General features: G+C 42.5%; 1 protein-coding gene across 1 annotated transcript in view; it reads right to left on the reverse strand.

Moving 5' to 3' along the window:
* CNTNAP5 (contactin associated protein family member 5) overlaps window positions 1–25,268 on the reverse strand; it is a 302,130-nt gene that overhangs the window by 232,247 nt on the left and 44,615 nt on the right. Inside the window, exon 2 of the mRNA XM_035128546.2 lies at window positions 1,869–1,979. Within this exon, the coding sequence (XP_034984437.2) occupies window positions 1,869–1,979 (111 nt within the window). The remainder of the gene's footprint in view (window positions 1–1,868; window positions 1,980–25,268) is intronic.

Consider the following 25,268-nt stretch of genomic DNA (forward strand, 5'->3'; position numbering starts at 1 on the left):
ACAGAGTAAGAACCTTGGTCATGTGACCATTGCAGATCAAAGCTACATGGGAAATGCCAGTCATGGGAAACTTTATCTGTTAGTACTACTAGACTTGACTTCTTTGTAGTTATTATTATCAGCAAGTTTAAAAATCACAGCCTGAAGCCATCTATATATCAAGATAAACATGAAAGAATATACAATAAGTACATGTTATTTTTTAAAAAAAACACACACACACACAACAAACAACAACCATATTCAGATGTATTGTTAATGATTGGGTCACATCTCAGGGAAAATATTGTTAAGAAAACATATCTTCAGTGGGCGCCTAAATGCAATGATGCCATGTGTGTGTTTAATTGGGGTTAGTAATTGATATTGATACCAGAGGCCTGGAGCTGCAAAACTGAAAACATGGCAAACTAAGCATGCGTCTGGGGCATGCGGTACCCTCCATAGTGTTCCATCTGAGAGGTACACATGGGTGAGGCAGTCCCGTAGATAGCAGTGTTGCCTCAGTTTGTTACAGCATCTTTCAATTTGCTGATTGTAGCTACGGTTCAGAAACAACTCAGACTCTTTCCAGTGCAAGAAAAAGACAGCCTGCTGTCTCAAGCTAAATATGCAACAGCTTTGGAACAATTTTGTCATGTCTGGAAATTGTGCACCTCTTTCTGGGAGCATCTACTTAATGGGCCCAGTGAAGTCAAATACCAAATAATTTAGGGCATCAATAAAAACAACTTAAGGTTCCAGAAAATTAGCTCTAGTTTGTCACAACATGGGCTTTGCAAACTCACTAAGCACAGAGAAAACATGGATGGCAACTGCGGGAGCAGGTGTGGGTAACCACTCCATACTCTGGATCACTATTTTGACATGTTTGCCAGCTGGTGAGTGAATGCAGAGCATGAAATCAGACTTGGAGCAATCCAATGTTGGATTACTCTCAGCTGATACTGGCTGAGAGAAGATGGCCCTTGTCCCATCAAATAAGCACAGAACCACAACTCAATTCATTTCCCTAGAGCTTAGGCTGTCACTCCAATATCCAGGCTCCATCAAATAGTTCCTCTGTGTTCATCCAGGCATAATGCCTTTAGATAGTCTGCAGCCAACCTGTGACGATCTTTGGCTGTATGTTGAAGCCCTGAAAATTGGCTCTTATTTTTAATATTTAGCATGCATTTAATGGCAATGTTATATAGAACCCAAAGGTGCTTGGTTCCACCATGCAAAGGGCCAATAAAGGAATGACTTTGGAGGCATTGAAAATAAAAAATGAATAGGAATACCCCTATGGGTTTGAGTATGTTCCTTTACACAGCCACCTAGAAATGTGGACTGAATCCTTAAGGTTGCTTCGGTTGCATCAGAGCTGATGCAATACATCTCTTTCTCATATTACTCTGTCTCTAACACTCCTTCACTAATGCCAAGTCTTAAATCATATGGGACAAGTTTGAGACTTGGCTCTTCTTCCTAGCTAGCATTAGCTAAGCTCCCAGGAGGGAAGAACCTGTGTTGCTGACCTGGGGCAGTTCGGAAAGGAAATCCACAGAGGGAATGTTAGGCCAGGCTCTAGGAATCCCAGATTATCATTTTTCTCCCACTTGTATGCAATTGAATGCTAAAAGGGAGTAGACTTCTCCTGTAACTGCTAAATGGTATGGCTTCCTCCAAAGAAGTGCAAAGGAGTTCAGATCACTTCCATGCATGAGCGTCTACCACTTCCCACTATAATTTCCTAAGTTGCCTTGAAGTCATGCTACCTGTGGGATATTAAGGGAGGCTTCTGCACAGGCTGACTGAAGGCTCTACACAGAGCAGCTCCAATGAATTATGCATCACAGCAATATTACGACTGTCAGTGATCTTACCATCCCGTCTGATGAGCTTTGCAAAGATGGGGCTGTGACTGCTGGAGAGCTCAGAGGAGCTGTCAAAGGATGTCGCAGGTAACGAGAATACCAGTGGCTCCTCACAATTATCTACAGAACAAGAGAAAGTATAGCAGGCATCAAATATAAAAAGTAGTGCACCTTTAGCCTATCAGGGTTCCCCTCCCACTTTCAGTCTTTCTTTCTTTCTTTCCCTTGCAAAGCTGCCTGGTCACCATTAATGAGCTGCCCCTAGAAAAGATGCTTCTGTTGATGACACATTTGTGAATAAGAGCATAAAGAGGCTGCATTTATATTTTATGCTGTTCACATGAGCTTTCAACAGTTCTTGTGGTAGCTTATGAAATCCAGTGATGGGCTGAATCTACACTCCCCACACCCTTGGCACAAACCTGGATGCTTGCAATTATTTCAGAAGGTTGTATCAGGGGTAAGGCATTGGATCTAGCCAGTAGGCTGGAACCCTCCATCTCCCACCTTCCACAGGTTAACGTTGACAGGTTAACTTTGGCAGTCATAATGACATCAGGTGATTGACACCTGCCGAAGTTCAGCTGAAGAGAACTTACAGCAGGATTATTTGAAGGTGCAGTCCCCGTGCCAATCAGCAAATTGGAGATGGGTGTGTGCCTCCAAAGACGCTTGCTCCATCAGCACAGAGCAGTTTTAGTTGGAATGGCTTGTTAGAATGGAGGGAAAAGGCTCCATTTTAGCTAGGGTTGCAAGACTCAATAGAGGACAGGACTTCTGTGCCTTTAGTTGCCCTGCTCTCTTTTGAGTCTGGAAACCTTAAAGAGAAACCAGCAGACCCTTTGCTTGGAAATTAAACAAAGGGCCTGCTGGTTTCTCTTTAAGGTTTCCAGACTCAAAAGAGAGCAGGGCAATTAAAGGCAAGGAAGTCCTGTCCTCTATTGAGTCTGGCAACCCTAAATGCAGGATACAAATAAAGTACAGTAGATGGATGGATGAAATTCCACACTGTATGGACACACTGGCTTTCTGAGTTTAGTTTGAGTTTAGTCTCAGATGTGGCAGCAGGACAAACTCTCTCTCTCTCTCTCTCTCTCTCTCTCTCTCTCTCTCTCTCTCTCTCTGTGTGTGTGTGTGTGTGTGTGTGTGTGTGTGTGTGTGAGAGAGAGAGAGAGAGAGAGAGAGAGAGAGAGAGAGAGAGAGAGAGAGAGAGAGCAAAGTAAAGGGTCTGCTGGTTTCTCTTTAAGGTTTCCAGACTCAAAAGAGAGCAGGGCAATTAAAGGCACAGAAGTCCTATCCTCTATTGAGTCTGGCAACCCTAATTTTAGCAAGTGGTTTCAATGCAAAACACTATATCCACAATGCTATCTCTGGAAGGCTGGACCCACTTTGTGGAACCAGGATGAGTATACTATGCCAAATAGCGTGGTATGCCTTTCCAAGTGGATGGAGCTTTCAGCAAGTCCTGTGCCAGCACTCTCAGCCTCTTCAGAAGCACATCTGCTGAGGTGTCTACAAACAGATGCCTCACTGCATAAGTAAGGACGGGTAAAGAATTCACAGCAAAATAATGTTTATATTAGGCCTCCAACCAATCTTCATAGTTCTGAGTTGGGCGAAACTCTTTCTCAGGATGAGCACAGTGCTAAGCCCTTGTTTTAAGATGGCAAAGAGAGAAAATCTTTCAGACTTAATGTTTGCCACAAGTTGTACAGGTCTTCTCCACAGTATGTGAGGCCAAAATATGCATTAAAAACCAAATAATTCAATTTTATTTTGTAGGGAGTGTGAATTTTAGAATGTTAGTCATGTTGTGTGGGGTTTTTCATTTTATTTTAATGATTGACTTAAACCATGAAATTTCTATTCCCCCTATAAGATAATCAATGAGAATATTGGATAATTTGATCTAAAAACATCCTCATCAATGAGCCACAGATTTCCATATACTTTTGAACCCACAATGCAAATGAAGCTAGAGACAAAAAAATAAAATAAAAATGCTTTGCTCATTTCGTATTCTACTGTGTGCCTACTGTCCTAGTTAGTATACACAGCCGTGGATTTCACTCAAGCATAAACCCACAGATATTCACTGAATCTCCCTTGGAGGGAAACTTGAGTATATAATTAGTGGGGAAATCCTGCAGGTTAGCAAAATCTCAGACTTCACAAGCATCTTCCAGCTCTTATAAATATGGCTAAATACATTTTAAAATGTGTTAATGCTACATTAAGGTTAGGAGAGTCAAGGAATGGAAAGCTTCAGGCTCTCACAATAACATTAATTCACTGCATATTTTAAATTAGAATGTAAAACAGAGGAGCTGGGATTTTTTTCAGGGATAGATCTCCTGAGTTGTGCCGAGCAATCTTCCAAAAGGTAATCCTTCTCTCTGAAGACCACTAATCCATAAAGAGATTATAAATGCTGGACCTTTGCACACACATCTATGAGCAACCTGGCAAAACCAGGACTCTTCAAGCAAGAGAAATGGGGTTGGCTCAAGGCACTGAATCAACAGTAGCCTTCCCTTACTGTGGTTCTTACAAAATGAGCCCTTTGCATGGGTTTTCACGACAATTGTGCCAGAAGCTAGTTCCAGAATTTACAAAAATGTCAGATGCTCAAAAGTGGCATGCTTTATCTTATTTCTAGAATTTGAATTAACTTGCAGTTCTAACATTTATAACCACAGCATATGTTTCAAGGAATACAGCAGCTTTTACTATTGCAACTTATTCCACATTGTTCTCACCCCCTCCAATATGGTGCTCTGCACACTGACAATCCTGAAAAACTGGTGCTCAGCATAAATAGATTCTTCACTGCCCAGTAAGTCTTCTCCTTTCAACATTTTGGAAATGTCTCCTTCTGCTGGTCCTGGTCCCTTGCTAACAAAAAATGAGCCCACCTCTTTTTATTTTTATTTTAAATACTTTCAGCTTCATTTGCTAAACTCGTACACTCCCAGCATCTAAGAAATACTTATTTTGATTTTATTTGTTTAAATATTTATAAACCACCCTTTCATAGAAATTCTAACAAGGTGCTGTACAACATGAAAACATAATGCATCGCTCTATATCTATAATAGAAATGTATCTATGTCATCACACTGCAGTTGTCTTAGCCACAGACAAGTGGTGCTGTGAACAACAGTGTGATGAGAAGCAGTGGATAGGCAGCCCAGACAAACCATGTAGGGATAATCAAAATAGGCTGCACCAAACCCCCAGCTCTATTGGCTCCTCTGCCTGCCAGCTTGGGGGCCCTTGCCTCAGGATCCAGAACCTCAGACCAGTTAGAACCACTAGTGGCCAAATTCCGCCTCCCTGGCCAGCTTAGGGATTTGCTGCTTCTGCTGCCTCCCACCCCTGTTCTAAGGAGTTAGTATGAGGGGAGTGGGAGTTGAAAAAAGGGTGGGGGGAATTTGATGGGGGAGGGAAGGAAGGGTTGGCAAGCAGTGTGAGACAAGATGCAGCCCCTAATAGTACAAGAACATCAATACCATCTCAATAAAACTGGATGGCAAAAAGAAAAAGTTCCAAAGGACTGTTTCAAAAGTACAGTTCTGCAAAGCAGGGATGACTGCTATGTGACTTCAATTGGCAAGGAGTTCCACAGCGCAGGGCCCGCCACACTCAAGGTTCAGTTCCTGGTGAAAGCTGACTGAACTTCAGGGACAAGAGGGGACCACCAGAAGCGCCCCATCTCAGTGGGTGAGGTGAAGCATAAGAAATAAAAAAGTCAATGAAATGCTTTGGGCCCAAGTTGCTTTGGGCTTTGTGGATAAATACAAGAATCTTGAAAATGGTCTACCTGAAATCAGCAAGTAATGCAGTTCTCTCAACAAAGGAGTAAACATGTTGCCACTACCCTGCTTCTGTAAGCAATCTGGCCACTGCATTCTGCGCTAGTTGCAGATAGGGCCACATAAAGTGTTTTTTGACCCATGTTCATACATTTGTCTTACATGACTTTACATACGAATTTTGCACAAACGGCATACTCGAGCATAAGAAGAAAGGACTTAAAATAATACCAATGAATAGTCAAAATGGTTTCACTTAAAGGTTTATTCCAGTGAAAAGAAACATGCTGGGATTGTTAAAATTTATGATTACCTAAGCACCAGCATGAGGAAGTATGTGCTGCACATCCTTAATCTCAAAGAAAGTGGCATATTCCTGAGGGGAATGAGTTATGAAATATTCAGCTTAGAATGCAAATATTCAGCGTAGAATGGACCTCACAACAAAACGTTATAGCGGATATCTGGTGTATGTGTCTTTACAGAGCATCAGTCTGTGGGGACTGGGGGTGTGTGTGTGGATCACAAGCATCAAAGCTACGACTCTTTCTTCCAAACACATACGTTACAAAGACGTAGCACAGCTGTAATGGGCAATAGAAGAGAATCCCAGGTTCTTGTAAATTCATTAAATACAATCATTATCTCAGTAGTCTTTACAAAAATGCTAGAAAGTGGGCCAGTATTATATTTCAAGGAGGGGTTCAGTCAGAGACAGATACAGCTGCTTCAGTACTCCTCAGGAATTCATAGCAAAGCAGAGAGACGGGTAGCAGTTAGAATGTTGGGCTAGGACTTGAAAGACCCAGTTTCAAATCCTAACATTTCCATGAAATTCACTGGATTATCTTTGACCAGTCATTTTCTTTTAGCCCACCCTACCTCACAGGGTTGTTGCGAGGCTAAAATGAGGAAGGGGGGTGAACCATGTAAGTTGCCTTGATCTTACTGGAGGAAAGGTGGGAAATTAAATTTAATAAATCAATAATTGAAAAATCACACCAAGGTGGTCACAGGGCAGCCTGTCATCTAATACAATTTGTTGGCTCTCAGAATATACATATTTTGGTGAGTTGCCACCACAGCTTCTCAGTTGTCATGATCAGTTTCTCCACGATGAAGTAGTCAGAACTAGGAAATTAATTATTTTTCACTGCCAAGGACCCAGAATCTCAGCAGTGGAACGTATGTGACTTTCCCACCAGCATGAATCAAGAGCTTGCATTCTATGATTCTTCTGAAGGGATCGGGTAATCTGGAATCATGATTTTTGCAACTTATACATGATTTTGAAGCCTATCCTTTGTCATTTATAAGACTCAACTCTCCCCCTTTTTTTTACCAGGATTGAACCCTAATTGCTGGCACCGTGAACAATCCAAGGGATGGTTCTCCCATATGTATTGGGAATGCCCAGAGGTAGGGAGATTTTGGAATAAAATCCTTAAGGTTATTAATGAAGTTTTTAAAGTGAAGCTACCTATAGACTTCAATCTTATGACAATGGGTATACTAGGAAACACGGCCATAGAGAAAGGTGACCAGCACACCTTCAAAGCAATGATACTAGCAGGAAAGGCAACAATAGCTTTAGGTTGGAAAGACAGAGAAAAATGGACAGTAGAGGTCTGGACTAATTATTTGTTTGAATTTATTCAGTCAGACATCGTGGCAGTAACGTCACAGGATATAACATGGAAGGCCAAGTCTACTGTGATAAGGACCAGATGGAACCCCTATCTTCAATGGATAACAACTACTGGACCAGAAGACATTCAGTGGAAATTAAAGACATTGTGCCCGTGGCTGAGGACAACTGTTTGAACCCTTCCAATGGATTATGGGTGGGGGAGGGGGTGGGAAGGGAAAGGAAAGAAAAAATGGTACGGGAAATTAAAAATCTGAAGGAGAGAATATAATGTATGTAAAAATTCTCATACTTCAATAAAAATCTTTTTTTTAAAAAAGACTCAACTCCCTAATACTGTGTAGGCTATTCTTCAAATTCCTTAAGTAAATATGGAACACAGCTCAGATAATAAATTGTTTCATTTCTAATGAGAGAATCTTAAAAATCATAGATAGAAAGTGTTTCCCTTTTAAGTCAGATGTATATTGACAACTAACTAATGAAAAGGGGTGCTAAACCAATCACAACCAAGAGAAGCAGAGGCAAACACCATATAATCTGCAAAAATAAAGGAAATTGATGCCACTATGGATGAAGAAACAGACAGTGCAGCTAACTGGCTTTCATTATTGACTTTTCTGGATTCTGGCTTCCAACGTATCATTTTATTCATTGTTAAAATCCTAGTAAAATTTGCACATGATGTTGTGATCATGCGGCATGCATAGCTTTGATTGAAACTGTAAATTGTTTCCATATAGTAGGCAAGATTCATATTTTTATTTTATTTTAGGTGAGATAAAATCCCTCTTAGCATTGCATGCTTAATGCCCCACTTTGTTTTAAAGACATAAATGTTGCATTTTTCTACAATGCTTTCAACATTACTTAGGAGTGTGATAACTCCCACTTTTAGCATCAGTGGTTTCCTACCTTCGCTACCAGCAATTTGAATTTACTAGCAACAGAAATAATACATTATAGCTGGAAACTGACCAAGTACTCTTTGTAGAGCAATCAGAGAGGAAGCACTTACTGATAAACAGCAGTCTGTTCTTCCTGCTGCATGCAATAAACCTTCAGTTATTAACTAGTTAACTTTCTTTGCAAGGGCTTCTACTGATGGGAATGGCAATGGCCATGGCTTTGTGGCAAGGCACAGGCTTTATATGCAAAGGGTCCAAAATTCAATCCCTGGCATTCCCAGGTAGGGCTGGGAAATATTCCTGTTTGCAACCCTAGATACCTCTGCAAGTCAGGGCTCATTCACACTTAACTTTTGTCCTGTGCTATCTAGACACATGTCCACATTTTAAAGCTCCATGCCTGAGTGGTTTTGGGGTCCCCTCCTCCACTACTTTCTCCAGGAAATGCCACTCTTTACCGCCAACAGCAATTCAGGATTTCTGAAGATTGCATTTGCTCCTATTCAGTGGTAGAGAGTGGGTTTTTTTGCAGGGAAAATTGGGGGGGGGGTGTTGGGGAAAGGAGCTTTGCCTAGAAATGCAGAGCAAAGGTAAGTGTGGATGGGCCCTCTGTGGATGCAAGAACATAGGAAGTGTTTGCTGGATCAGGCCAATAGCCCATCTAGTTCAGCACCCTGTGGCTGACCAGATGTTTGTGGGAAACCATCAAGCAGTGCTTGAGCACAAGAGCACTATTCCTTCCTGTGGTTTCCTAAGTCTGCTCACCTTCAATGGTAGGCAGTGTTGTGGCCCGACCACAGCTGTGCCAGTGATCCAGCAAATGGCTGGGTCACATGGCCTGTCTGCTGGTGATTGGCCAATGCTGGCAGGTTTAGGGTGAGGGTTCCCCTGGGACTGGGGCGGGCCCAGCTGGCCTATGGGCACCACTTGGGCTTGCTCCCAGGGGGAATAAATTGTGGCCTGTCCAGTCTCTCCTCCACCTATAACCAATAAAGTTGTGGCTTATTTGAACCTATAAATCTATATGCTGTTGTCATTTCTGGTTATTTCACTCCCTAGGGAATTGTCTGGTTATGGGGTCTTGGTGCACAACTGGTATTCAGACACCAGCTGCGGAGGCAGAGCATAACCACCATGGCTACTAGGCATTGATAGCCCTCTCTTCCCTGAACTTATCTAATGCTCTTTTAAAGCCATCTAAGTTGGTGACCATTGCTGCCTCCTATGGGAGCAAGTTCCACGGTTATTGATGCACTACATTAAAAGGTACTTCCTTTATGTGTCCTGAACAACATTGAGACAACATTTAGCTAGATGGACCAACAATCTGACTTGGTATGAATTAGCTTCTTATCTTTTAGACTTTGACATATGAATGTAACTCGGCTGACCCACTTATTTCTACAGCATCTCATATATTCTTCTTTTGTCTGTGCTTTCTTATTATGCACAAATAGTGCAATCCATATGTATGAGCAAGCCTGGCAGAGCTAAAAATAAAATAAAAAGTCTAATTAAAAAGCTCGCCTTATTTTTATTGATGAAGTGTTCTTCGCATCAGGCATAATAGTCAGATAATGGATCATCACTCAGGATGAGGGATTGATAAATCAGGAGATGGATGTATTCACTTGCAGACTGGAGATGATGGTTTGAAACTTATGAAAGAAAAAAGGGGGAAGCATGTAGGAACTATAGATTATAAATGGGAGTTGGAATAAATATTCCAAGTAAGGCTTCATTTTTATACAAACTAGGATGATTGCATGAAGTAATTCTCATGCACTGAAGAGCATTTAAGTCCTCATTTATTGTGAGCGATATTTAAATAACAGCTAGAGATGTATGACTCCACACATCTTTGAGGCATTTTACTAATCTTATTGCAACCACTTTAACTTCCCTCCAAAGTCTTACACATTTTATTTTGTCTAAACAGGATTCTTTAAACATGCCTCAGATTTCACTTTAGACAAAAATTTAATTATATTTAATTATATTTAATTAGCACAAACATGAATTTAAGGGCTGTTACAACTGCCTGGAATCTTTTATATATACTAATAGTGCACTCATCTTTTGAGTCTGGATCCTTGGGGAGTCCAAGGTGCCATCTGTGCGCAAGAGGAAGTCACCAGCAGGCACCCCAAGCTTTGTGGAAGCACAAAAAATAGTTCCCACAGTTTCTCACTTTCCCACTCTGCGGAAGGAATTAAATGTAGTGCTGTGATGTTTGTTCCATTAGTGCAGGCTTCCTCAACCTCGGCCCTCCAGATGTTTTTGGCCTACAACTCCCATGATCCCTAGCTAGCAGGACCAGTGGCCAGGGATGATGGGAATTGTAGTCTCAAAACATCTGGAGGGTTGAGGTTAAGGAAGCCTGCATTAGTGCAAGATTGTCAGCTTGTGAGATGGAAAGACCTCCCTTCCCTTCCACCGTTTGCTGTACTGGGCGTTCTCACAACTTCCTCCCCCCACTAGAACTAATTACAAGGAGCACAGTGCAGGGAGGAGGGGGGGGGAATCACATTACACTAGTGGAAGTCTTTGCATAGGCTTCCACTAGCAACATGAGTTAGCTGCACCCTGCTCTCAAATTCAGCTTTCTACATTTCTGCAGCCAATTGTGATTTATTTATTTTTTTAAAAAGCTCCTCATGAAAATTCTTAAGAATTTTAGTGCAAATTTCTCTCAATAGGCACATTTTTGCTTGCACTTTTGATTAATTTCTGCAATGTTGTATGTTTCTCACTAATTTGTTACTTTTTATGCACACTTTGCCCTAATACATGCATTTCTGTAAACATGCATTAATTGCAAAACTAATTTAAGTGCTGAAGGATAGTTGTGATTTGGTTCACATACTGTTTTGGGAAAATGCCAATATGGTAGCTTTGGCTTTACCTGTGTATTGAATCAAATTTCTACCCCATCCCTAACTCTGGAAGAGGATACAGCTGGCTGGAACCCTGAAGAGGAGCATGCCACACAGCAACATTTTGTTGTCAGTCCCACTGCTTACAATTTTAATTCTCAGACTAGTGCATGATCTTGTTTTGAAGTGGTTCCAAATAGAGTTAACACGGCATATTTCAACTAAATGGGAACTCTAGAGCTGCAAATATTATTTACTTATCTGTTACATTTATACCCTTTTCCTTCCAAGGAGCTCAAGGGGACACATGACTCTCCCCTTACTCAATTAATCCACACAACAGCCCTGTGGGGCAGGTTAAACTGAGAGGCAATGACCAACCCAACATCACCCAGGGAGATTCATGGCCAAGTAGGGACTTAAACCCTGGTTTCCCACATCTGAGTCTGACACTGTAACCACTAAACCACCAGACTTCCTGGAAAGGGTGCTGAATGTTGTAGTTCTGTGAGAGGTAAGGTACAATTCCTTGGCTTGTTGGGGGGAAGTCATGAGCTTTCAATGTGTGGTGTGAATGCAATCTAGGAATCTTCACTGGTGTGAAGAAGAAGAAAACTGCAAACAAAATGGAAATGGAAAAAGTTGAAGGTTGCTCACCCCCCCCCACGCACCCCCACAAAGGTACATAAATGGAGAAATACACACAATTTTCATGACCTCAAAGCAGAAGGGGCTTTGGAAGAACTTTTGGTAGTTGCAGATAGGACAATCTTAACCAAGTCTAATTTTCAATGCCACCTTTATCCCATATTTTGTGTATTCAGTTCTCCTATTTCCCTCCAGTGTTTTATGTCTTCCTCCTTCCTCCTTAAATCTAATTTCAGTTACAAACAATGGAAAAGGGAGAAATCAAGAACTCATACTAAGTAACCAGAATATGAAGAAGCTGCAACAAAATCCAATTATTTTTTACTCAGGAGTAAACCCAGCAGAGTTCACTCTGCCTAAGTGCCCTCACAGGGTTGCAGTTTTAGTCTATGTATACTTACTAAATCCTTGCCAATTCTCCTGATTTTTTATAGCTTGTTAGAACTGCAAGATCTGAGTGGGTTTCTGGTTTCAGGATTGCACACTTTTACTGCAGAATTTATGTTTCCACCTATATAAAATACTTCTCTTTTTATCTCCTGGAAACTAGTTTCCATTTCTTCCCATGCCCCACAGTTCATCCATACTGATAGAAAGAAACAACATTCTGTTCAGTTGGGATATATATCAAAATGAGTGAAGTGGAGAACATATTCAGATAATTGAAGAGAGGTCTTTGGAAGTGCCCAGAATGTGCACACCTCACTGCCAATTGTGCAGCACCCCTCTTGAATGAGACTGTGATCTAGGAGCTCATTTGCCAGCCATCATCTCTACCTAGAACACAGGCCATCTTTGCATAAGAAAGAGACTTCATTACAGCCTGGCAGCATTTAGTTCTCAGCGAACAGCAATGGCAGCAGACTGCAACTGGCAAGGGACCTAAGTGACTCAGTCTTAGAAACACATGACAGCCCTTGTCACAGAGAGAGGAAGGAAACGTCCCTGGTTTTTCAAGACAGAAAAGGAAAGTTGGGTTTAGCTTCTGTCTGTAACAGGATCTTTTTTGTTGCTGTAAATGATCTTTGCATTATGAAAGATTTTGACATTCTCCAAATACTGAAATTACACACTGAGCAGTGCCTTCAGGCAGCATGAATCCAAACTCGTCAGCCTCCTCTCAGTCTCTCCTAAAACATCCAGTCAAAGGAAAACACACACACACACACACACACAACTTGTCTTCCATTATGGAATTCTGCTGTTATGAGGACTTTCCCATCCTGACTCTGGACAGATCCAGATCTAGTTAGATTCAGCAAAGTTGTTGCATCACATGTTTTTGGGTGGGCCCTGATAAAATCAAGTCAGCAGATGTCATCACTCAAATTGGCACATGTTGTCCCATAATTCTCCTACTGGCTGTCATGCTACCAGGCCAAGTTTAAGGTCATTGACATATAATGCTCTAAACACCTTGGAACCAGGTTACCTCCAGGAACACCTTGGGAGAGGCAATCTTAGTACTGCTGTATGCTTGTCTTATGTCTACTGAGATAAGGACCCAACTCTGGGGTTGCGGCGCTCATCTCGCGTTATTGGCCGAGGGAGCCGGCATACAGCTTCCAGGTCATGTGGCCAGCATGACAAAGCCGCTTCTGGCGAACCAGAGCATCACACGGAAACATCGTTTACCTTCCCACTGTAGCGGTACCTATTTATCTACTTGCACTTTGCCATTCTTTCGAACTGCTAGGTTGGCAGGAGCTGGGATCGAGCAACAGGAGCTCACCCCGTCCCGGGAATTCGAACCACCGACCTTCTGATCAGCAAGCCCTAGGCTCTGTGGTTTAACCCACAGTGCCACCCGCGTCCCTGGCATCCTATAGCTTCAGACTATTAGCTCTAACTCACACCACTTCTGCACAACCTGTACAACTTGATGCATATCTGTTCTACTGGAAAATAGCAGAATCAGAGGAGTAATGTTTGTATATATGAGTAGGGGAAAGAGAGAGAAGCCCCCTTTTAAGAGAAATTTGGTATGCCCAAGGATCAAATATTGTCTAGATGAGGCCATTTTTTGAGCCTGGAATGCTTACGCCAGATGCCATTAGCAAGCTGTCAGTGCTACATTAGTTCCTTTAGTTAATTGTACAGTGCCAGCTCTGATACGAGGGGAGTTAGGGAAGAATCCAGGCCACAAAGCGAAGAAAACAAAAACAAGCCAGTGGATGAATTGTCTCTGGTTAGTATGTCATTTGAGGTGTCAAGCTGGAAGTCACATCTAAACATAGTTAGATGTGAAAAAAAGCTGGGATAAATAGGATTTGTGAGCACCAAGTACACCCTGTTTAAGATAAGAGCCATAGGACAACACACATTTGCCAGCAAAAGATTTGACCAAGGCTTGATCTGTGGCATCTCTAGGGTGAGATGAAAAAAAAAAAACTTAGATCTGAAAGCCTGCAGAGCTCATGGCTTGAACTGGTATGATGTGACTTCCAATGTTTATGTACTTATGGCAATGTACAAACAAAAACCTTACACATACCTTCCAACAGAAAAAGGACCACCTGTCCCCATGTTGAGATTAAAATAGCTAATGGTCACTGCTTGTGTACTCAGACACTCTAACTAGGTTTAATATAAGGACTATAAGGATAACCTTCTCAACCAAAACATGTCTTGCTTCCATGATCACTCTATTAGTCCTGACCACTCTATTATTCCTGTGTTTCCCCACAGACCATGCTGTAATGACATCTTCTTCCATTCATATATCTAATCATTAGACAGACTGAAATCCAAGGAGGCAACTGTCGGGTTGGGTATCAATCTTTCATCCTTTCCTTGCTAAATCTATTTTTTGCACACTGTAAATCTGCAACCCTGAACTGTAAAGCAACCATTGGAAATCGTGATAAAGACATAAAATGCCATGAGTATTCCATAGACATGTCCATGCGTTATGAGGAGTAATTTTAAAACATCAATAAAGTTTGAACCGCATGCTGAATTTTCAAATTCATCATGGTCAGATGAGCTCCGCTTTCATCTTTCTCTGCTTCTTCACTCAATCCTTCAAATTATGACTGCAGACGATTAAAAATAGAAGAGGCACACACGGAGTGGTGCTTGCTATTTCATATATATATATGGAAAGGAATCTTTTCAAATCAAGTAACATGCAGAAAAGGCACACTAAAAAGCAATTATAATTCGGTTGGAGCTTGACTGCTTTCCATGGGGCTGAGAGAGGCTGTTGAATTTGCAGACTGAGTGCGGATTAGCAGAGATGAAGGCAGTAGTAAGTGCCCATGTACCATTGCATTTAAAATGTAATGTCATTTCATGGGATGATAACTCATCATTTCATGTCTCAGTAACCTCAAACAAAAAATTGCACTTCTTAAGGGAAAAATCCATTTTCCCCTCTGAAAAAAGGAGGCTGCTGTATGCAAGTGAATACTTTAGATAAGGAGACAGGCTGGAAGTTAAGGTTTCCATTGTTAAGCAAGGGTAACATTGCTTTGATGTTGGACTTGATGTTGGACTTGGACACACACACACTGCATTTTTCTGGGGGGTACGCAGGGGTACGCATACCCCTATACATTTTTGTGAATCTTTGTACTTTTGTCCATTTACTATATTATTTTTCCCAATTTGAACTATAAAATGGTGGTTTTCTTGAGTCAAAATGAGAGTACCCCTAAACATTTTTTAAAGAAAAAAAAGCACTCTCTTTGTGTGTGTGTGTGTGTGTGTGTGTGTGTGTGTGTGTGTGTGGTATGTGTATGAATATTGCCTGCAGGTTGCTTCCCCGGAGCAGTGCTCTTTTTATCTGTCATGGTGTCCCTTTTTAGAAGCTGCGATGGAAGTCTGTTATTATAGCAGACTAATTTGTGTTTCCTTGGTGTGATCTTGCCTATTGACACATCTCCCTTTAGATTACATTTTAAACACTTGCAAATATATTCCTTTAGGATTGCCAGTGCTTGTCAACAATGTAATGCAGCAAGCTCCTAACCGTATTGATTACTTTAACATAGAATCCAATGACCTGTAACAACACCCAGTAGGGCTTTGGATCTTGTCATGGAAGCACAAGATTTCAATTGCAGTGGAGCTCTTGCTCTCCTCTGTGCTAAGGAGAAAGGCATGTGGCATTATTCTTAGCTTCTAGGCTTTGCAGCTAGGGCATGTAAACTGACACAACCTGGAGGGTTGTGAGGCTGTACAAGTGCTGTACTGAAATCTGCCTTTCAGTTTCCCATTTGTGAAATACCCTTTTCTTTTTTCCCTTCTAGTTTGAGGGTTACCTAATCATTGTGAGGTGGTTGAAGATGGTGTGATTGTCTTTTATTTCTATATAACATTCATATCCCCCACTGTACAGCCTCTCTGCTGCTTCTCTGGGGAGAGCATTCCGCAAGAGGGGAGCTATAGAACAACAACAACAACAACAACAACAACAACAACAACCTGTTCTTGTGTTGCCACTCTCTGGATATCTCATGGAGGAGGAACACAAAGGAGGGCCTTAGAGCAGTGTTTCCCAACCAGTGTGCCTCCAGATGTTTTGGGACTACAACTCCCATCATCCCTAGCTAGCAAGACCAGTGGTCAGGAATGATGGGAGTTGTAGTCCCAAAACATCTGGAGGCACACTGGTTGGGAAACACTGCCTTAGAGGATTAATGCAAGGTCTGGATTTTGACCTTTGTAGGTCAAAACCAGCACTTTGATTTTGGCATGGAAACTAATTGGCAGCCAGTGTAGTCAGGCCAGGTTTGGATAACATACTCAAACAATCTTGCTCTTGTGAGCAACTTGGCTGCTGAATTCTGACCAGCTGAAGTTCCCAAACCATCTTCAAAGGCAACATAGACTATGTTGCAGTAATCTATCCTAGAGGTTGCAGGAGCATAGACAACAAAAGTTAGGCTACCCCTGTCCAGAAAGGGGCACAGCTGGGCTGTCAGCCAAAGCTGACGGAAGGCACTCTGGGCCACTGAGGCCACCTGAGGCTCAAACCACAGCAAAGAACCCAGAAGGACCCCCAAGCTACATACCTGCTCCTTCAGAGGGCGTCTACCCCATCAAGAGCAGGCCATTTCCCCTCCATCCAGTCTAGAGAACCACCCACTAACAGTGCCTCAGCCTTATCTGGATAAAGCTTCAGTTTGTTGGCTCTCGTTCAGCCCATCACTAAGGCAAGACAACAGTCCAGTACATCCGCTGCCACACCTGCAGATATAAAGAAATACCGTAGAGCTGTGTGTCATCAGCATTATTGCTGACAACGTACAGTACTCAAAAACTCCGGATGATTCCACTTAGCTGGAGTATCTTTTTCAAAAGATACACACTTTATTGCATGTTATTTGGTTGGCAAGAGAACCGTACCATACATGTCATAGAAGAGATTATGTACTTACTCTTAACTTGCTGTTCACAGCCTGATCAACCTTATTTCAAAATCCCCCACCCCCCACAATGTTAGGTTGTTCAACAGCAAGTGCTAAGCAAATACTGTGAAGAACATTTGCAAACAGTTGTTCACAGCAACCTCTGGGCTTTCCTCATCCATATTCAAACTGTTCATATTACAGGAAGCAGGAAAATTGACCTCAAAACAGGCGAAAAGTAAGAAAAGTGATCTGCAGTAAGTACAATCTCTTTATGCTAGGGCAAAGCGAATTGAGGTAACACATTTAGACAGTCTGCAAACCACAAACCACTTATTTTATTCTGGGTTAAATTTCACTGAAATGCCATTTGCAATTTCATAGCAATGTTCTAGAGAAACCCTGAAGCAAGGGAATTCTCACTAATCTATAATTATTGGAAATATATTGGTCATCTGAATGTCTGGCACGCCGGTGGACAGGCACATGATGAATTATCACAGTTCATTGCCTTTTATTGTCACTTACGTTTCCTCCAAATTGAACAAGAAACTGGAATATGTTAGTGGCCTTTTATGTGGAGATTATCACTAAAGCTATGTTTTCAGGACATATTCTTGGAATCATTTTTTTTCTGTCACAAGGTAGTACACTCATTGCAGATTCATATAACTGAATAAAACACCTGAGATGCTAAGCTTGATATCAAATTCCACCTAAAATTTGGATTTGGGACAAAATAGGCACCCTGTTCCTAATCGGGAAATTTGATATGTAAGGCAGGGACTTGGGGGCACTATTCTATCAATCATAATTTGTCATCCTCTGTGAGTTGAACGGCAATCATCTGAAGCAGGAAGCATCCTATACGCTAACAGTTTCCTTGCAATATTAGTGTACATAAGTTGATGCAGGCTCCTTACTTCAGAAAAAACCTATCTGCACCATACATTTAAAAGTGCATCATACCACCCAGGTGGCGCTGTGGTTAAACCACTGAGCCTAGGGCTTGCTGATCAGAAGGTCGGCGGTTCGAATCCCTGTGATGGGGTGAGCTCCCGTTGTTTGGTCCCAGCTCCTGCCAACCTAGCAGTTCGAAAGCACGTCAAAATGCAAGTAGATAAATAGGAACCGCTACAGCGGGAAGGTAAACGGCGTTTCCATGTGCTGCTCTGGTTTGCCAGAAGCGGCTTTGTCATGCTGGCCACATGACCTGGAAGCTGTACGCCGGCTCCCTTGGCCAATAATGCGAGATGAGCGCGCAACCCCAGAGTCGGTCACGACTGGACCTAATGGTCAGGGGTCCCTTTACCTTTACCTTTACCACATCATACAACTGTCATGGCTTCCTCCAAAGGATCCTGGGAGCTGTAGTTTGCAAAGGGCACTGAGAGTTATTGGGCACCCCAATTCCCCTCACAAAGCCACAAACCACTTTGGCAACTTTGGAGTGTTTGCGCATATACACACACACACACACACACGAAAATCATAATCGCCATCTTTCAGTGCTATAGAAAATGGTATTTGTTCAGTTTAATGTGGGAGCTGATGTCATTTCCAACCACAGGAGCTAAATTTAGAATAACTTGGGGACTAATTTGATTAATTTATTTTCAGAGATGACAAACCGACAGCTTAGCCTTCCTTCCTAATTGCTTGTCAACATATTGTATAGACAGATTTCTCCCCCTCCCTCCACAGTGAGTTACTAAATCAAATGTCACATACATAATTATAATGCTATATATTTATCAGTGCATATTAAGTTAAAATAACAAAGAACAGAATTCAATGTTAGCATCTACTCAACATGGGAGGCATATAATTTTGTTTAATCTCAAACCCCTTTGAACTTGTTTTCTCATGTTCCCCAAGGTTTATCCATTAGCCCATGTCCCATTTTAAAACATGACCCCGTACAGGACTCCTTTCCTCAGTTAAACAATTAACAAAGCCTGGTGTGAGTCATTAATCTTTTGGTTCATGCACTCCCAAATCTCTGGAGATGCACCTAGAGCTGGTATTTATTTTGAGCTCTTTGAAATGTGAATCATTCCTGCAAACTCCTGAAGCCTTGAGACTCAAAATCTAATTACCTGCAAATGTTTGCACGAATAAGTATACTATTCAAACATATTCCCTGGCTTGGCAAAGCCTTTTAAAGATCAAAGAGCCCACACTTGCCTTGAGGCTTGTCACAGAAAATGCATATTAACTTTTAATAGAGTCACATGGTCGAAAGCCATGCACAACATTCTGAAGGATAAAGTGACACCCCTTTATGGTGAAGAGAGTCACTATCTGCGATGGCACTGCTGATCAAAGGAGCCAAGAAAAGGTTCTAATGAGATCCATTGCCAGAACTCTGTGGTGTTTGGCAAACAGGAAAAAGAAAACTAACAGTCATCTGCCTGGGGTAGCATGCTACAGATCTCACAGCCTCCTGTTCTGCCAAGGAGAACAGTCCCTCCTGTAAGCAGAAAGTAACTTTCTTCTTCTTCTGTGCAATGTACATAGCATATGGAGAGATGGATGAATATCTACTGGTTGGGACATATGAGTCAGCCACTGGTGTGCCTATATAGATCACTCCACAATGGAACAAGTAAAAAGGAAACCATGTGCGCTTGGAGAAAACTGACCACCTGAACCCATTCCATTCTGGGTTCAGATGAGGTTTGGGCAGCGAATTGCTCTTGGCTGCTGTGATGGATAGCCGCCATCAAGAGAAGGCCATAAGAGTATGGCCTATTAATACTCCATACTTCCCATGCCTTCAACCATGATATCCAGCTATGGGCTGAGAGTGGAAGGAACTGTATTATGCTGGGTTCGCTCTTACCTCGTGGATTGTTTTCAGAAATTAACACTGGGGGTCTACACCTCAGCCCAGAGTATTTATGTTGCAAGGTGATTCAACGGTCCCTCTTGTCCTGATGCTACATGAAGCCATTGGAAGTAGTCATTAGGCGTTTTAAAGTGAGATGTGCCAATGACACCCAACACTGCAGGTGAGGCTGTGGAGAACATGGACTAGCACTTGGACCTGGTGGTGGACTGAACAAGGGTGAATAAGCTGAGACTTAATCCTAACAAGTTGGGGGCCCTGTGAGCAGGAGGTTAGCTATTCCAGAAAAGCCACACTCCCTCTGAAAGACCAGGTGCATAATCTAGGGGTGCTCCTGGATCCATTATTGTCACTGAGGGCACAGGTGGCCCCCGTGTTTAGGAGTGTCTTGATTAACTTTGGCCGGTTCACCAGCCATGACTGTTCTTGTGCAGTGATAGCTTGGCTACAGTAACCCATGCACTGGTAATCTCAATATTGGATCACAAGTAATATAATCTATGCGAGGCTGCCCTTGAACATTGTCCCGAAGCTGCAGTTGGTGCAAAATATGGTGGGAAGCTCTCTGCATGACACACACTACTGGAAACATACGGCTTCTATGCTGAAAGCATTGCACAGTTGCCAATTTGCTTTTGATGAAATTCAAGGCGTTTATGTACTAAAGGATCAAGGTACTTGAAGGTGCATCTCTCTCATATAGAGAATACCTTCTGGTCCTCTGATTCTGTGAACTTCCTCTGGAATGTCAAATGGGGACTGAAATGACAATGTAGAGCTGCTTTCCCAGAGCTTGAGCCCACGGGTGCTTTTGGATAACATCCCTTCATCATCCCCAGGCAGCATGTTCAATGGGAATGGGAATTGTGGTCCAGCCACATCTAGGGACACAAGGCTGAGAATCACTTCAAAAACAGAAATCAAAACAAAAACAACCCAATAACCCACCCACTCCTGCAACATTTAAAATGGCTGATTTAAAATGGCTGACATCCAATGCCCTAAGGCCTGGTAAAAGAGGCCTGCTTAAAGAGGAACATTTTTGCCTGGCACCTCAAGGTGTATAATCAATGCACCAGGAGAGCGTTCCACAAAGGGGGAGCAACAGCAGAAAAGGCCACCCTCTAGACCTCTAGTCCATATGAAGAAGGGCCTCAGAAGATGATCTCAGGGTCCAGGTAGGTTAATATGGAAAGAAGCAGTCCTTGAGGTTTTGCAGTCCTGAGCCGTTTAAGGTTGAATCAATATAAGTTCTTGCTTGGAGCTATTATAATTCATTCCTTTTTTAAAAAGAGTAACTATGCATTTTTTTCAAGGAAAAAGCTTCACAATCTTAAATCTAGGGGAATCTTGCTGATTCAGGAGTTAGACTGCATGACCCATGAGTTCCCTGCCAACCCCATCATTCATAGAGTTTGCCAGCAGTGCTACTTGACTTCTTCTTGCTATTTAAACCACAAAGTCCCCCCCCCAATCCATCACATAGTGGTGCTGGTGGGTAAGTCTTTTGGGAACGTTGGAAGCTACTTTATTCCTAATCAGATGATTGGCCCATCTACCCTGACTGGATGTCACTGGTGGAGGAACGAAAGTTAGGAAGGAGCGGACCACCACCAGCACCACTATTCTGGTAGGGTGCCATCGTGGCAGACCCCCCAGATACGTGACACGTACCCCCACATGCGTCGGGTTCCACACCCCCACAGACGGCGCATCATGCCCCCAGGAGGCGTGTCACACCCCTGGGGGTGCCAGCCACGCCCCCGTCTGCTTTTCACTCCCAGTAGCAGAGCATGCAGCTTCACCACTGCTGGCTGTGGCTCTCCAGGATTTCAGACAAGCGTCTCTCCCTGCGCTGCCACGATGCCATGGATTGAGACAGAGACCGCCTGCATGCTTTACCACAGACCTAGGGCTGTTCCTTTTGCGCCACCAAAAAGGCATTAGCAGTGGAAAGGATTTAAAGGCTAGAAGGAGCAAACAAGGTGTTAAAACCTGGAAAAACTGGAACAGCTGCCTCCTGCAACCTGTAAAGGGACTTGGGGTTCATCTGTTCTGCATTTGAATGAGGCAGTATCCGCTACTTCCAGACTCCGGCTTAGGTACTGTATATTAGCATGAGGCTCAGGTTGATGAGGTCATTTACTGCCTAAGGCTCTCAACAATAATAAAGCTAGCTCCCAACTGTTCCCGCTGTTTTTCTTGCTTTCAGTGACTTGATTAAGTGTGTTCAGGGTCCAAACTCAGCAAGCCTCCTCCCTCTATTGAGGGAGAAAGTGTTTCATTTTTCAACCATCTGTTAAAGACTCCACAACTCTGAAAATCTGGGAGGTCTGACGGAGATTAAATATTGAAAGTGTACTTTTAAAAAAAACCCTGCATCAACAGATTGGAGAAGGAATAAATAAATGGTTAGAACTACATGGGCAAAATGGTGTTTTATTGCAAGTGCCCATCTAGCCCAGTCTTGTCTTCTTTGACTGACAGTAACCCTCCAGGGTCTTAGTCTCTCCCCATATTTTTTTAACCAGAGATGCCAGGGATTGAAAGTGGGGGTTTTGTGTGCAAATCATTTCCACTGCCACTCAACTTTCCTCCCTTCCAGATCAGATGCAGCAGCGTCATGCTGCAAGGTCCTGAGATGAAGCAAGTTTAAAATTGGTGTCCACACACAGGGGGAGGTAGTCAATCCCCTACTATAAACCTCAGAAAAAAGGAATGTTTTGTAAAATCTTGGATCATTTGCTCCATTGGTATTGTCTCTCCCCTTGCCAATGACCCTACTTTGCCATCGTTACTAGTACCAATAGTAGTAATAGTTAAGGATGAAGGATTAATTCAATTTAACTTTGCATTTAATGGGAAAACTACCTAATTAAAACTTTCCAAAATACATATGGGAGCTGAAATGGACCCTTCATTTGAAATGTGCATTTCTATGAATTGTGAAAAGTAGCTCTGCAGCCCATTGTCTCCCAAGCTACCCTTGCTCCCACCATGCAATGGCATCACGTCCAATTTAGTCCCAATCACAGCATCAGCTCTAGGCTGGCTCAGCTACATATCTGCCCCTCCACCCCTTTGCCACGGCTACCATGTGCCACAATTCTGGCAAATTGTGATAGTTGTCCTGCTCCTCTTGTTAGTTAGGGGAAGAGGGAGTTAGAGTTATTCTCTATGGCTAGTAGTCTATGGGACATGTTACTGCAGCAAAATAAATAAGCATGAATGGATTTTCTTGGGGATTTGAGTGCAATGAAACTTCAAGCATCAATGTAGCCCCAGCTGCTCTTCTCCACGTGGAAGCAGAAGTGACAATAATGGCTAGAATTGACTGTGTCTAAACTATGTGAAAAGACTTAAATCTCTCTCGGAGGAGAGATTCCCTGCTATGGCCCACACAGAACAGGAACAGACCAAATGTTGAAGGATGGCATCAAACGCCTCTTAACCCAATATCAATTACAAGATCTTCAGGTGATCATGAAGATGGGTAAGATGCACTTAAGAGATTGTCTCTTCAGGTCCAATGCAGAAAGGGATTTAACCGCGATTGCCTCTACCCAAAGTTCACCATGTTTCCCACTTATCAAAACGGAGCACATCCAAGCTAGTTATTTGACAAAGCACCCATTTGCCGTACTAAGAATCGCTTTTACCGAATTACGATTTCAATCGATGCCCTCGGTGGTGGTGCATGATCAGTACGGCAAAGTACAGTACAAGGAGAGACTTTGTCTGTGTGGGCAACCTTGCGTAGAGGACCTGTACCACTATTTATTGCAATGCCCACTATATATAGAACCAAGAGACCGATTTATAAAACCCCTGCTCACAAGTAGAACACAGTCAAACAGGGTAGAAAGGGTGAAATAGCTGCTGAGTGATACTGATGACTTTGTAACTTATAAAGTAGCACTATATGCGTTGGCAGCTAAGAAGATCAGGAGAAAAGAACTAGAAAAAATAGTGGTCAATTGCAAAGGTGATTGGGACATTTAAGCCGGCACATTCTATCTGAGGATCCCCTGCCACTCTATCATATGCAACAAATAATTTTTAGGAGAAGTGATTGTGGTTTATTATATCTGCAGTGCCAGGTGTTTTTATGGTTTTTTATGTCTATTGTTGCTTTTCTTCTTGTTCCCTTTGTGAATGATGCCATGGCCTTTTGGCTAGTGCAATAAAGATGTTGATGGTGATGATGGTGGTGGTGGTGATGATGATCAGGGGCCAGCAAACTTTTTCAGCAGGGGGCCAGTCCACTGTTCCTCAGACCTTGTGGGGGGCCGGACTATATTTTGAAAAAAAAAAAAATGAACGAATTCCTATGCCCCACAAATAACCCAGAGATGCATTTTAAATAAAAGGACACATTCCACTCATGTAAAAGCATGCTGATTCCTGGACCGTCCGGGGGCCAGATTGAGAAGGCGATTGGGCCGCATCCGGCCCCCGGGCCTGAGTTTGGGGACCCTGGTGATGATGATGAAATAGCAGATGAGGTGGCAGCCTTGTCTCACTCTCAGCTTCACCCCTTCAGACTGCATAGGACAGAGGTGCCACAAAATTGAGTGCTACTCCACAAACAGCAAAAATGCCTTGCCTTGGCCTCCATGCTCTGGCTGCTGCTAGGTGAAGTTATTAAACTCAAATAAATGTTGCTTCCTTGTTGCATAGGCCAAAGGGTTACAGTTTCAGGAGTTGCAGCAAGATTTTCAGGAAGGAAACACTGTGCACAATGAACTTTTAACCACAACTGATATGTTGCACTTTCCAGGAGGTCATCAAGGACAGACCAGTGAAGACAGAAAAAGAACAAGTGTTATGGTACTAGTTCCATGTGCATGTTCTATCAACTGACTGATGCTTTGACATACCATATTTCCTTCACCTTAAAAGTTCACTTCTTCAACAAACAAACAAATCCAGGGTTTAGAAGATGTTTTCTACCCCATAGTCAGCTCAATGCCATAAGTTTGTATTCATGAGGTGTTCATCTAGTTTCTGCAGTCTAACTCATCAGAGATCTTTGAGAAATACAGTAATTCCTCCCAAGCATAGAGTCTACAACCCACCCTTACTTGGAAACAAGTGCCACTGAATTCATTTTAGCCTGCTTCCAAGTTAGTGAGCACAGGCTGAAAATGACCTTCATGTGCCTCCCCCACTGTATGGTCTTGTAACATTGAAAAAGAGAATGTTAACAGAGGCACAAAAGACGTTCAGCACTTTCATCCACAAGAGCTTTGCTATGCATATGCTATTGTCGCTCTTTTCTGTATTGCTGTAATCCAAGTATTATTGTA

Source organism: Zootoca vivipara, chromosome 1 (assembly GCF_963506605.1).
Source record: "Zootoca vivipara chromosome 1, rZooViv1.1, whole genome shotgun sequence".
In the NCBI taxonomy this organism is placed as follows: Eukaryota; Metazoa; Chordata; class Lepidosauria; order Squamata; family Lacertidae; genus Zootoca; species Zootoca vivipara.